This window comes from Aristolochia californica, unplaced genomic scaffold (genome assembly GCF_029961685.1).
Source record: "Aristolochia californica isolate CCGP_79_NKW_82.1479 unplaced genomic scaffold, dmAriCali1.0.hap1 SCAF_5, whole genome shotgun sequence".
In the NCBI taxonomy this organism is placed as follows: domain Eukaryota; kingdom Viridiplantae; phylum Streptophyta; class Magnoliopsida; order Piperales; family Aristolochiaceae; genus Aristolochia; species Aristolochia californica.
The window spans coordinates 3200297-3214578 of record NW_027182214.1 but is presented as its reverse complement, the minus strand read 5'-3'; the positions used below and the strand labels follow the sequence as shown (position 1 = coordinate 3214578).

The following is a 14282-nucleotide window of genomic DNA, read 5'->3' as shown; positions in this document are numbered from 1 at the left end:
GATGAAATCAATTCTCTGCTATTTTTCTTGTTGCCCACTCTTTTGGCTAACTCACTACAATTTTATCAACTTTGATTTTGTACATGGATCCAGCTTACATGTGACAGAAGTAAACCCTTAGAATATATTTTGTAATCTCCAATGGTGGCCACCTTTTAGACACTCTAGGCACTTTTTTTTTATTTTTGAAAATAGCGAGTAATTTATTTATAAAAAAAACCGATTATAAGGAGATGTGGTAAATTATTGACTATTATGTTTTAATGCCATTAAATATTTTTTGTATGTACCGTTGTAGGTTTTTTATATTAAATAAGTGATTGAGTTATATTTGTATTATTTTTATTTTTATTATTATGATGTTTGCGTCGTACGTTGGGTAATGTTTTTAAACAAATATAAACAAATATAACTTGTTATATACTTTAGTTTAAGAGTGAGAATTTAAACACTTTTAATATAATAATTGCATTAAGTTTTTGGATATTATAAAAGTAAGTATATGTGTAAATATTTTACATTTTAAAATTATATTAATAAATTAATATTATTTAGATATTACTAATAGATATTACGTTAATAAATATTTTATAATATCCTTTTTATATAATTATTTCATATTTAGATATTACAAAATTACAATTTGATTACAATTTTAATAGTATAAAAGTAAGCACTTGTTTAATCATTATATTTAATATTCTTTATTTATTAACTAATATTAATTTAATTTTCTAAAAGTCAGATATATCAAATTATTTTATTTATAAATAATTTTTCTCCACTTTCCATTATGCAAACTAACACAAACAGGTACTTTACATTGCGCTTTATATTGTGCACACTAACACAAACAAGTACTTTGCGTACCTTGACACAAACAAGTGATTCACTGTCACTAGGGAAAGTACTTTCACTTCCCCTCTCACTTTTCCCAGCACTTAAAAAGTGCACTAACCGCTCCTAAAAGGAAATTTTTCCACTAAAAATTGGAACTTCTGAATCGACCATTTGAGGGTACATTGGTTATTAAAAAAAATAGTAAAGTTGAGAAATGATGATTTCAGTTATATCACTAAGGGTCATATTTGGAACTTGGCAAGGTTTATAAATACATCTAGATGTCCATACTTGGAAATATTGTATCTAAAAAGGCCTTATTTGGAAATCACTTTATTTTAAATAGGGTAATTTTCAAATATAGCCTTATTAGATGTTGTATTCCTAAACATGGTCAACTTATAATTTCGAATATGCCCTTGTGATATAAAAATTACTTAATTTCATTTTTTCTAATTTTTTATCCACTTTAAATGTTGTATCAAGTTACTATTTTTTATAAAAAAAAATCGAATTGTATTCTCCCTTGTGCGTTGTAGGAGAGTGGAGTCGGGGTTAAGTGGCGTCAAATTGCATGGTTCAAGTTGATTCAACTCCTCAGTAGTTGATACACTTCGATTTTTGTTTTTTCTTTTTATCTAATCTTCATCCACTTTAAGAAGAAAAAAACTTTTCTTTTTTCACATTGAAACATATTTAAAAACTAGTTTCCTCAAAATATATTTTAAATTTTGGATTTTTTTTGTTTTGATTAAAATATGAAATTTGGATTAAGGGAGAGTGATTTATTAAAAATTTAGGAGAGATATAAAAGACATATTGAAAACATAGGATTTGTTGTTGGCCCAAGTGGCTTCTCTCGAGGGAGGGTGAATTGAAATTTTACAATTGAAATAAAATTAAAAATAAGTAAAATGATTAACAAGCACACACCACAATAAAAGACAATAATTTTTTTTTTTTTGTTATTGATGCTCTATTAGCTGAAATTTTACATAAAAGAGATTCTCGCTCACTTTTAAGCCACATGTATCCTCATGTAAATTATTACAAAATCTCTCCTTGAGATTATACACCCTTGAAATTTGGAGGAACAACTTTTTCTTGAGATTTCCAAGTCTCCAACCTCTAATGCACAAGATTTGAGTATTTGGAACTTGAATGCTAATATGCATAAAGAATATGAGAGAGATAATAAGTTATTGCAAGATTATAACTTTTTTCTCTAAAAAATGGGTTTATGAAGGAATTTCAAATAAAACAATGGTTGAATGAAATAAATGCTCTAATTACTCTTCACAATGTGTTTGGAGGGGTATTTATAAGTTGTTCGACCAAATAGCCATTTTTTACTCGTTTTCAAAAAGCTACAAAAAGTGTTGATTGATAACTGGACGAGTTATGATTGATCAATCATGTATAATGACTACATTTGTGTGTTCCCAAGGATTGTGAATCAATCAAGCCATTGATCAGTCAAATTTTCAACTTCTCAAAATTGTTGATTCATCAATCAATCTAGTCAGATGATCGATCATAGAACAAGGCATGATTCTATCATCTATCATGCTTTTATAGCTCAACATGGCAACTCTCAGTATGATCAATCAATCAGTTGCATTGATTAATCATGCATAATGTGCTCCTACTACACTACATTACATATGATCAATCAAGCTCGTGTAGGTTGATTGATCGTGCTTTTATGCCAGATTAAAAAATTTGATTTTAAGCATAACGATGATATAACTAAGAGGTTTTACTAGTTTAAAACAACCAAAATCTCCTAACTACATGGTAATAGAAATTTCATAATCACACCAATAATCCAACCATAACATAAAAATAAATATAATATTCATAAAAAAATAATAAATAAAACATAAAAAAGATATGCACCTAGAGTTTAACTTCAACTAAGAACTACTATAAAGTAAATGAACAAACTAAAAACCATTCTAATTGCATTGATTTTATAAATCAATAATTGCAAAAGCAAGAGGTAATAAACCATTGTCACCATCAAGAGCAGTAACAATCAACAAACATTCCCGATACTTCCCATATAAATGTATTCCATCAACTCTAACAAGAAGTCTACAATATTGAAATCCTGCAATAGATGGTCCAAATGCCAAAACACACATTTGAACTTTCTTTCTTGACCAATCTCATCACAACACAACAAATGTTCCACAAACAGTCCATAGATAAAAAATGGAAAATGAAGAAGAAAACAGTTTGCACTATAGCATTTGAGCATGAAAAAAACAAAAAAACACAAGATCAACTGTCTTATTTGTTAAGGTTTGGATCAAATAGACATGATCCTCACATACTATCAATAGTTATTGAGGAATCACAACCAATTATTGCTATGAAAATTACTACATGGATAGAGTTGCTCATGCTCTCAATACCTACCATACCTTCCTTCAATTTCATTTCTTACCGACCATGTCATATGTCATAAGGGAGAGGAACTAAACACAGATCTGTTCTTCGCGCAACAGCTGCACCAAATTGCTCTGTCATGTCCAGCTCTTTTGGTTCCATCCCATCAGGCAATTCCCAGTTGAAATCATGAAGTAGTTGAGCTAAAGGCAGCTCAACGGAGGCCAGCCCATAGGTGATGCCAGGGCACATCCTTCTCCCAGCTCCGAAAGGAATGAACTCAAAATTAGCTCCCATGAAGTCGACTGGATTATTGAGGAACCTCTCAGGCCTGAAGCTTTCAGAGTCGTCTCCCCAATACTGGGCATCTCTCGCGATCGCCCATGCATTAGTGAGGACTCTAGTGCCTGCTGGTATCAGATATCCATTTATTTCACAGCTTTGACGGCATTCTCTGGGAATCAGTAAGGGACCTGGAGGATGTAGCCGGAGGGTCTCCTTGATGACTGATTTGAGATAGTTCAGTTGTTGGAAATTAGTGTCGGAGATTGTTTTCATCCCTTTGAGAACCCTTCTAACCTCCTCTTGTGCTTTGGCTAGTGTATCAGGGGTCCTCATCAGTTCAGACATGGCCCATAGGAGCATGTTTGAAGCAGATTCTGTGCCAGCAACGAACACATCCTGAAAGAGGAAAGGAGTCACCAATTTTTGGATCATGTGCCATTAGCGATTTCATTTTTTCTCTATTTGTTGGTAGCTTATATCATCTTATACATGATGTCATATGTACCATGTATAAGTTCTATCAAAATTAAATATATGAAAAAAATAAAATAAATGGAACCCAAGTTTTCATGTAATTGGAAATAATAATAAGGGAATTTTAGGTTTTTACCCACTTTTTAAAACTTAATTAGATAAATGATGAACCTTCGAATTTATTTTGAAAAATATCCAACTTTGATCGGTCAACTACACATGTGTACAGTCAAAGGTGACATGTAGGTTTTGATCGATTACGTGTTACTATGTCATCATGCCATATCAATACTCCGTGAGTCGAATGATACGTCAACTGACACATCATCTTACATATACGTCATCGCCCATGTAGGATGCTACGTTATTAAATGACAAAAAAACCCACAGTTTAAAATATAACATGGTGAACCACGTCATCATTCATGTACTACCTTTTATCATCGATTTAAAATATTTATAAATTTTAAAAATTTAGAAAAAAAATATTTTAGATTTTTAAAATCAAATTTATCAATACATTTGTTATTACCTTATATTTAAATTAATAAATTATAAAAAATATGTTAATTAATTAAAAAATTAACTCTTACCTATTTAACAACATTTATTAATTGAAAAAAATAAAAATTCTATATTAGTGTTTAAAAATAAAATTTATCAGTACACTTTTTATATTTAATGATGTAGCATCTTACATGGGTGATGACGTGTTGGAACGGTAACATGGCAGTTGACATGTCAATCGCCGCATCAAGTGCTGACGTGCCATGATGACGTAGCGACACGTAATTGGTCAAAGCCTACGTGTCATATGTGACTGTACTCATGTACAATTGACCTGTGAAAATTGGGTATTTTTTCTAAATAAGTTCAAATGGTCATCATTTATTTAATTAAGTTTTAAAAGATTGGGTAAAAACATAAAAGTCTCTAATAATAATTAATAACTTAAATTACGAGAAATTAAATAACATTTAATAAAACCTAAATTAAGGTACCTTTTGCTGACCCGTTTCACAGAAAATAATTAATTAATTAAATGATATATTTCTACCCTTTTATACGTGTCAAGGTCCTTTTCCGACTGATTGAATGGCAGCGTTTCCTCACGGTTGACATAAGTAGAAGCATGGTATAAGCATGGGAATTTTACCAAAATACCGGTTTTAAACAATTTATTTATGAAAATAACGAAGACCACAAATTATTTACAAAACTACCGAACTTTGACCGGTCCACTGTATATGTGGACAGTCAAAGGTGACACGTAAGCTTTGACTGCTTACGTGTCGCTCCATCATCAGAGCGATGCTGTAGATGAACACATAGACTGCCACGTCATTATTATTGACACGTCATTTGCCACATCATTACATGATAAAATTTTGAATAAATTTAAAAAAATTAAAAAATCACATACACTTTTTATTACCTTATATCTAAAATAAAAAAATATTTAAAAAATTAATAAACAATTAAAAAATTAACTCTTACTTATTTAACACCATTTAATATCAATTAAAATATTTATTAATTAAAAAAATTATCGTTATACTTTTTATTTCTTCATATTTTACAAAATAAAATAAAATAAGTAAATTAATTAGATTTAAAATATTTATAAATTAAAAAATACAAAAAAAATATTTTAGAGTTAAAAATACAATTTATTTGTATATTTTTATCACCTTATTTACGAAATAATAATATTTACAAATTTTAAATATTTATAAATTTAAAAAATCTTACTCTTAAGTCTTACCCATATATTATCGATTTAAAATATTTAAATTTTTTAAAAAAATACAAAAAAATATTTTAGAGTTTAAAAATATAATTTATTTGTATATTTTTATCACCTTATTTATAAAATAATATTTAAAAATTTTAAATATTTATAAATAAAAATAATCTAACTCTTACCCATTTACTATGGATTTAAAATATTTATAAATAATTTTTTTTATTTTTAAGTCTTACCCGTATATTATCTATTTAAAATATTTATAAATAGAAAAAAATTTACTCTTAAATCTTACCCATATATTATCCATTTAAAATATTTATAAATTAAAAAAAATATACAAAAAAATTGTTTTAGATTTTAAAAATATAATTTATTTGTATACTTTTTATCACCTTATTTACAAAATAATAAATTATTAAAAAATATATTATTTAATTAAAAATCTTACAAAACTTTACAATAATTTTAATTTGGCAAAAATTTTATTAACATAAAATCAGAAATTAAACAGTAAATCACATAAAAATCAATACAGTAATTAAACACCTAAATTCAAATTAATATTATAATTAAATACAATAATTCTATCCAATTAATAAAAACCCTAAAAAATCACCCCAAGGTTTTGAGATAATGGCCGGGACGAACAAAGGGGAAGGGAAAGAGCGTCGGCGGCGAGAGGAAAGGGGAAGGGAAAGAACGTCGGCGGCGATAGGATGAACAGAGGGGAACGGAGAAAAAGAACGAATGATAAGGCTGAGACGAAGAGAGAGTGGTTGAGCGGAGGGCGTCGAGGGCGAGGCCGAGCGGCGGCAATAGGGGCGAGGTCGAGGCCGAGGCAGAGCAGAGGCCGCAGGCGAGCGGCCGAGGCCGAGCGGCGGCAACAGGGGAGGCGAGCGGCAACAGGGGAGGTGAGCGGCAGCAGGGGAGGCGGCAGAAGGCGAGCGACGAGAGGAGAGCAGCCGAGACGAGAGGCGAGGAGAAAATCGTGGAGGAGAAAATCGCTTGCGGCCGCTGCTCTGCCTCGGCCTCGTCCCCGCTGCCGCCGCTCGCCTGCGGCTGCTGCTCTGCCTCGGCCTCGACCTCGCCCCTGTTGCCGCCGCTCGGCCTCGCCCTCGACGCCCCCCGCTCAACCCTCTGTTCATCCTCTCGCCGCCGATGTTCTTTCCCTTCCCCTTTTTGTTAATTGAATAGAATTATTTTATTTAATTATAATATTAATTTGAATTTAGGTGTTTAATTACTGTATTGATTTTTATGTGATTTACTGTTTAATTTCTGATTTTATGTTAATAAAATTTTTGCCAAATTAAAATTATTGTAAAGTTTTGTAAGATTTTTAATTAAATAATATATTTTTTAATAATTTATTATTTTGTAAATAAGGTGATAAAAAGTATACAAATAAATTATATTTTTAAAATCTAAAACAATTTTTTTTGTATATTTTTTTTAATTTATAAATATTTTAAATGGATAATATATGGGTAAGATTTAAGAGTAAATTTTTTTCTATTTATAAATATTTTAAATAGATAATATATGGGTAAGACTTAAAAATAAAAAAATATTTATAAATATTTTAAATCCATAGTAAATGGGTAAGAGTTAGATTATTTTTATTTATAAATATTTAAAATTTCTAAATATTATTTTATAAATAAGGTGATAAAAATATACAAATAAATTATATTTTTAAACTCTAAAATAGTTTTTTTGTATTTTTTAAAAAATTTTAAATATTTTAAATCGATAATATATGGGTAAGACTTAAGAGTAAGATTTTTTAAATTTATAAATATTTAAAATTTGTAAATATTATTATTTCGTAAATAAGGTGATAAAATATACAAATAAAGTATTTTTAAACCCTAAAATATTTTTTTTGTATTTTTTTAATTTATAAATATTTTAAATCTAATTAATTTACTTATTTTATTTTATTTTGTAAAATATGAAGAAATAAAAAGTATAACGATAATTTTTTTAATTAATAAATATTTTAATTGATATTAAATGGTGTTAAATAAGTAAGAGTTAATTTTTTAATTGTTTATTAATTTTTTAAATAATTTTTTATTTTAGATATAAGGTAATAAAAAGTGTATGTGATTTTTTAATTTTTTTTAAATTTATTCAAAATTTTATCATGACGTGTCAATAATAATGACGTGGCAGTCTATGTGTTCATCTACTGATGATGGAGCGACACGTAAACAGTCAAAGCTTACGTGTCACCTTTGACTGTCCACATATACGGTGGACCGGTCAAAGTTCGGTAGTTTTGTAAATAATTTGTGGTCTTCGTTATTTTCATAAATAAGTTGTTTAAAACCGGTATTTTGGTAAAATTCCCTATAAGCAAATCTGCAGAACTCAAAACTAATTGAATCAGTCCTTACCAAGATGACGGCTTTGATGCAGTCATCTGATATCGGAATCTCAAGATCTCCGTCTCCTTGAAGTCGTAGAAGCACATCTACCAAATCTTCGTACGATTCATCCAGTTTCTTCTTGCCGGTCTCATATTTCATCCTGTGTTCTTCAATAATGTCACTAAAAATCCCATCAAGCTTGAGATGGAGCTCCTCCACCTTGGATTTCATCCCAGTGATCACAGGAAGCATTTTGCATGAGGGAAACAGATCCGCCACGCTGAAGCCTCCAACCAGTTGTAGACCTTCCCTCATCGCCGCCAAGAACACTTCCTGGTATTTGCTTCTGTCACCGAAAGCCGCTCTCGCGGTCATGTTATTGATTGCCGCACTGGCCAGTTTACTCAGATTCACGGGGTGGTTAACTGACATGGAGATGGTCTGTGTCAAATTAGAGGTTTCTTCCTCCATGATGAACCTGAGAGACTCCACCCTCTTCGCACTCAACAGCTCTGACTGACAGATCCTACGGAGTTGCCTCCAGTTCGCCCCGTAAGGCCCCATGATGATATCCTTGAACCCGTAGCTGCAGAGTTTCATGCTCTGGATCTCCGGCCTAGTCGCGAAGTTGAGACCGTGGGTCTTGAGTATTTCTTTGGCTGCTTCGGGCGACGAGACGACGACGGTGGAGACCTCGCCGAGCTGCAAGTGCATGAGAGGCCCATGCCGCCTGGATAAGTCTCGTAGGCTGTGGTGAGGGAGGGGACTTCCGAGCAGATGGTGCAAGCTGCCGAGGACGGGGAGTTTCCATGGTCCTGGAGGCAATTTGGGGACTGAGCTCTGGTTATTGTTGGCTCTCTTTCGCTTCTGAACGATAAGGAAAGAGAAGAAAATTAGCAGGGTGAAGAGGAGGTAAGTGGAAAGGTGGAGATCCATGCTAGCAAGAAAAGTAGAAATGCTGAATGCAATCCTCTTTAGTGACAGGAAAATAAACAAGAAGATAGAAGTGAGAGTAGTTTTCACTCACCTAACTAAATTCAATCCAAGAGGATAGCACCACATCAATAGAATTGTCCCTTTCTATGACCTCTATCAATGCATGAACAGAGTGAAGTGGGCTATCTTTAATGGGTTGAGACTTTACTGAAATGAGATAATCTCAGTATGGGACTGGATCAGGTCATTTATTTATATCTGATACATGAATCGAAAAGGGTACATAAGAAAAATCGTTTGGTGTGAAATATATAAAACGGCTATCTCAGTCGTCCGATCATGATCAGACGACTGAGATAGCCATTGATCATGATCGGATTGTTGAGATAACTTGCTCTAAATGGTTTTTCGTATTGAATCAGCCCTCTAGAAAAGGGATGGTGCTTCTTTAAGGATTTAGAGTTTTTTGAGCCACGTATCAAAATACTATGGAATGGGCAGTCTATTCATCTGGAACCTTCAACAATAGGTAGCCTTCATTTCATTTTATAATTATATATGATACAACTAGTGGTGAATTTGAAGATGTTTATCATTGGGTGGGTGTCTCAGTATCATAATTATAGGCTAAGTGGAGGTCTAGTTTGTTCCTAAAAAAGTCCTAACTAGTGTGAGTAGTGCTTTGTAAATCGGTTATTGTGGCCAAATTGAATGGTACAAGTCCTATACCGACAACAATATAAATTGGCACTTATGACCCTTTTAATATAGTAAATTAAACTCCAACTTGAAAACGTGTCGGAAGTGGATGTGACAACTTGAATTTGGGTTGTGAACCATTATTAACCTACAACTCCAACTTGCAAACATTTCGGAAGTGGATGTAACAACTTGAATTTGGGTTGTGAACCATTATTAACCTACGCGTGTAGATTATGCAATTGTTATTATTTACATTGAACTTAGTTTAGAATCAAAGTTGCAAATAGAAATCCTCAAATAAGAGTAAGATCTCACACAACTCTAAGAAAAAAAAGATAAGTTTGGCAACCTAATGCATATAACATTAATTAAACAATTTCCTAAAGTTTTAGTGATAGAATCATTGAGAGAATATCTTAGAGGATTACAAGAAGAAGAAGTTTGGCAACAATTTGAAAAGACGTCTATGATATGGAACATGTAATCTTTCACATAAACTACTCTAAACATATGTTTAACTATCAAACTTGATTGCTACTTCTTAAGACTCAAACCCTGTTTTTAGTAGTCGAAAAGCAGTGGATTATCAGTCATCTTCCCTATCAAAACTGTGTTCAGGACTTCATGCTACAGTAATGGACTCTTGACTTTTGGGAAAAGCCTGTAAGATAAGAATCTTGGGTACTAATGGCAACGGTATGGAGTGATGTCTAGAAATTAATGGAGGCAGGCAGAGGGACCACCCTCACCATTATATAAGAAAAGATGCTTTGCAGAGGCAGACGTGCCTTCCTGCAGTACTTCTTCCCAATGGATATCGATCTGCAATCCCTCATCCCTCTCCTCTTGATCTTCCTTCTTTGTCTGTTCATGTCGGCTAAGAATTGGAGGAGAGCAAAGAACAAACACTTGACGTCCAAGCTGCCTCCAGGTCCATGGAAACTGCCAATCATCGGCAGCCTGCACCATTTGCTTAGTCCCCTCCCTCACCACACCCTGCGAGACTTAGCCAGGGAGTACGGGCCTCTGATGCACTTGCAACTCGGCCAAGTTCCCACCCTCGTCGTCTCTTCCGCCATGGCGGCTAAGGAGATCATGAAGACGCATGACCTGAAATTCGCGAATCGGCCAGAGATACTCAGTATGAAGGACGCTTCTTATGGATTTAGAGACATCGTCATGGCACCGTATGGCGAGCACTGGAGACAGCTTCGAAAGGTATGCCAGTTGGAGCTTTTAACAGCCAAAAGAGTGGAATCATTCAAACCCATCAGAGAAGACGAGGTGAACAAATTCATAAAAGAAATCTCATCGTCGTGTATGAGAGCGATAAACCTTACTGAAATGTTCACCTCTCTCACTAATGATATAACTGCAAGAGTGGCTTTTGGTAGCAGAAGTGGATACCAAGAACTGTTCATAACGACGACCAAGGAAGGCTTGAAACTGGTGGGAGGCTTGAACGTATCGGATCTTTTCCCCTCTTCCAAGTTGGTTTCTTTGATCACTTGTATGGAGTATAAGATGAGGGCGCTTCATCTTAAACTTGATGGGATCTTAAATGGCATTATTGAAGAGCACCAGCTTCGAGGTCAGATCATACAGGAGGCTAATGAGAGAGACACAGATGACAATTTTATCGACGTCCTCATGAAGCTCAAGCATCGTGGTGATATTGAATTTGATGCTAGTGACGATATCATAAAAGCTGTAATCATGGTGAGCTTCCCCAACCACCTGTCAGATTGAAATGATGAAGATAGGATCCTTAAAATATTTTTTTCTTCTCTGTGAAAAATTAGCGATAGGTATATATTAACTATTGAGAATCAACCGTGACGGTTTTGGTCGTCTTTGCTGCCATCTCAGGACGTTTTCGTGGCGGGGACCGAATCTTCTTCCAATGTCATGTCGTGGGCCATGTCCGAACTGGTACGAAATCCTATGATCATGGCGAGAGCACAGGAAGAGGTGAGATTGGTTCTCAAAGGGAAGGAAAGGGTCTCCGAAGTCGATCTTCAACAATTAATCTATCTCAAGCTTGTCATCAAGGAGACTCTGAGACTACACCCGTCAGCGCCGCTGTTGCTTCCAAGAGAATGCAGAGAAGATTGTGAAGTGAACGGATACTTCATACCAGCCAAAACCAGAGTTCTAGTAAATGCATGGGCTATTGCAAGAGACCCAGAATTCTGGGGAGACGACGCAGCCATTTTCAAGCCAGAGAGGTTTCTCAACAAGCAGATCGATTTCAGAGGCGGCAACTTCAGTTTCATCCCTTTCGGAGCTGGCAGAAGGATTTGCCCCGGAATTACGTTTGGGCTGGCGAACGTGGAGCTTCCTCTGGCTCAACTCCTCTACCACTTCGATTGGAAACTCCCTTCTGGAATGAAGAATGAAAATTTAGATATGACTGAGGAATTTGGAGTAGCAGTTGGCAGAAAATCAAATCTCTGCTTGATTGGTCTTCCTCGAAATCCCTTCTGGGTGGAGTGAAAGACAAATGATTGATGCATTCCACCTGCTATCAAGCAATAAAATACAACATTGCAACCGTGTCTGCCTATGGCTGGAAAGGATTGGGATGTGCTGCCATTGATAGTTAAAACTCCCTTCTGGGTGGAGTGAAAGACAAATGATTGATGCATTCCACCTGCTATCAAGCAATAAGATACAACATTGCAACCGTGTCTGCCTATGGCTGGAAAGGATTGGGATGTGCTGCCATTGATAGTTAAAACTGGTGAGTTCAATGTAGCAGTTTTTTTGTCCTCAACAGGGAATTGGATTTGGATGTAAGATGTTGTAGTCGAAAGACCTATAATAATCATAACAGCATCATAAACTTATGAACCTCTAGTCTAGCTATTTCAGGTTATATGACATTAGGTAGTGTTGAAGAAAAGATATGAAAACCTCTTATACGACTCTCACAGTAAGCAGTCTCACAGAGCCAAAATTAATATGGTGGAGTCTTATAAGAGTCTCACAAAATGTGATTTCACAGGAGAGTCTCAGTTTAAAGGTGTCTTAGTTATGCTTGTCTTCTATTTATGTTGAGTTATTTAATTACGCTATGACTTATCTTTAAGTGTTACAGTTTGGGTGTAATTGGGATAAATGTAGTTTAATTGTAATTGGACTCTACTACTTTCCTCTATTATAGACAGGGGTTCATGTACCCTAATTACAACAATTCAATGAAGTTTTTATCTTTTTCATAAATTCAACAAATAGTTTGGACATAAGATCCATAACCAAACAAGCCAACACTAATTTGGACTTGTCATTGCAAAGTGGAGTCTACAATTGAGGTGTGAAACTTGCTACCTTTATGTGCAATCTGCTATCAATGTTTGAAGAGTGGGACCATAGTTTGAAAACTTTGGTTCACACAATACCTCTTTAGTATGTACACTTTGTTATGGTCTATTGATGCTATCTGCTTAATTATTATTTTTATGTTATATGTCACACATGGATCGATCATGTATGACAAAATATTAATATTTCTTGTATGCTCAACAAACAATTGTTGGTGTCAAGATCCTTGTTGAGATAATTTACTGATAATAAATAATTAAGTTACTAATGATGAAAATTAAGTATGCTTTGCAACTCCACTAGCCTCGAAGAAAATTTCAAGCAACATATCCATTCCACTAACCAAGGACTATCCAAATGGTCCCTAGAAAAAGGGAAACGAGCATCTCATTCCAAAAAAGGAAACGTATTGTTTGAATGACCTAGCAGCAATGACGATCGAATAAGAGAATTCAAAACAGTAAGGCAAACACATCAGCCTAGACGAAGTGAAACCTTTTGTCTGACTGCTCAAGATAATGGAGGCTAGAAAAGCAAAGTTGTTCGATTAGACGATCCTTGTCTAATTGGTAAAGAGAGAGAAAAGGCTTTACTAAGACTGTTTTCCTGGGAAAAAAAGATCAATCCAATGAAGATAGAAAAAGAAAAAGAAAAAGAAGAAAACATGTCATCTAATAAGAAAACCCTCTATTCGACCCAGTAGGAGAGAGAAAAAGTACTATAAGTACCCATTCGACTAGCCAAGTGGATGCCCTAAAGAAAAAGGGGAGGAGATTTAATTACAATATTCTTGATGGGAAGCCAAAGTGGATGGGTTTGAAAGATTACTTCAGGTATTGATTGCATTCTCTTGCATTATTCATATGTAGGTTCTGGTCCAATATTTAAATTTTTTTGTGGTTGGTTTGGTTAAGTACCACTTTGTAATGGTTATGTGCATGCCTTCCTTAGATTTTAGATGTTCTATCATTGAGAGAGGTGCAAAATTTAAGCTTTCTCAAGCTCAAGAGAGGAAACACTTTGTGGAGGTAACTCTGTTGTTGCATAAACCTTAAAAGATATTAATTCCTTCTTTATTTCTTTAGTGCAGAGTATGATATATGTGAGAAGCAAGCAGAAGCATTGTTGGACATAACCCTTTGAAAGCTTACTCTACTTTGACTTCTTTCTAACATCCAGTTACTATCTTGGCTTTATTAATG

The 14282-nt window shown here is 34.0% G+C and overlaps 2 protein-coding genes across 2 annotated transcripts; one reads left to right on the top strand and one right to left on the bottom strand.

Moving 5' to 3' along the window:
* Positions 1-3248: 3248 nt before the first annotated feature.
* On the bottom strand, positions 3249-9054 carry LOC137966379 (premnaspirodiene oxygenase-like). Its single transcript, XM_068812966.1, has 2 exons — positions 8146-9054; positions 3249-3915 (listed from the first exon to the last, which is right to left on the bottom strand). The coding sequence occupies exons 1-2, from the start codon at positions 9052-9054 to the stop codon at positions 3301-3303; spliced, it is 1524 nt and encodes a 507-aa protein (XP_068669067.1). The 3' UTR covers positions 3249-3300.
* Positions 9055-10559: 1505 nt separating this feature from the next.
* LOC137966432 (premnaspirodiene oxygenase-like) lies at positions 10560-12817 on the top strand. The gene is made up of 2 exons (XM_068813040.1): positions 10560-11475; positions 11626-12817. The coding sequence occupies exons 1-2, from the start codon at positions 10567-10569 to the stop codon at positions 12250-12252; spliced, it is 1536 nt and encodes a 511-aa protein (XP_068669141.1). The 5' UTR covers positions 10560-10566; the 3' UTR covers positions 12253-12817.
* Positions 12818-14282: the final 1465 nt, after the last annotated feature.

Coding starts and splice junctions, on each gene's coding strand:
- LOC137966379 (XM_068812966.1), bottom strand. CDS start 9,054: ATGGATCTCCACCTTTCCACTTACCTCCTCTTCACCCTGCTAATTTTC. Junction 3,916..8,145: donor GCATCAAAGCCGTCATCTTG/GTAAGGACTGAT, acceptor TTCCTCTTTCAG/GATGTGTTCGTTGCTGGCAC.
- LOC137966432 (XM_068813040.1), top strand. CDS start 10,567: ATGGATATCGATCTGCAATCCCTCATCCCTCTCCTCTTGATCTTCCTT. Junction 11,476..11,625: donor TCATAAAAGCTGTAATCATG/GTGAGCTTCCCC, acceptor CTGCCATCTCAG/GACGTTTTCGTGGCGGGGAC.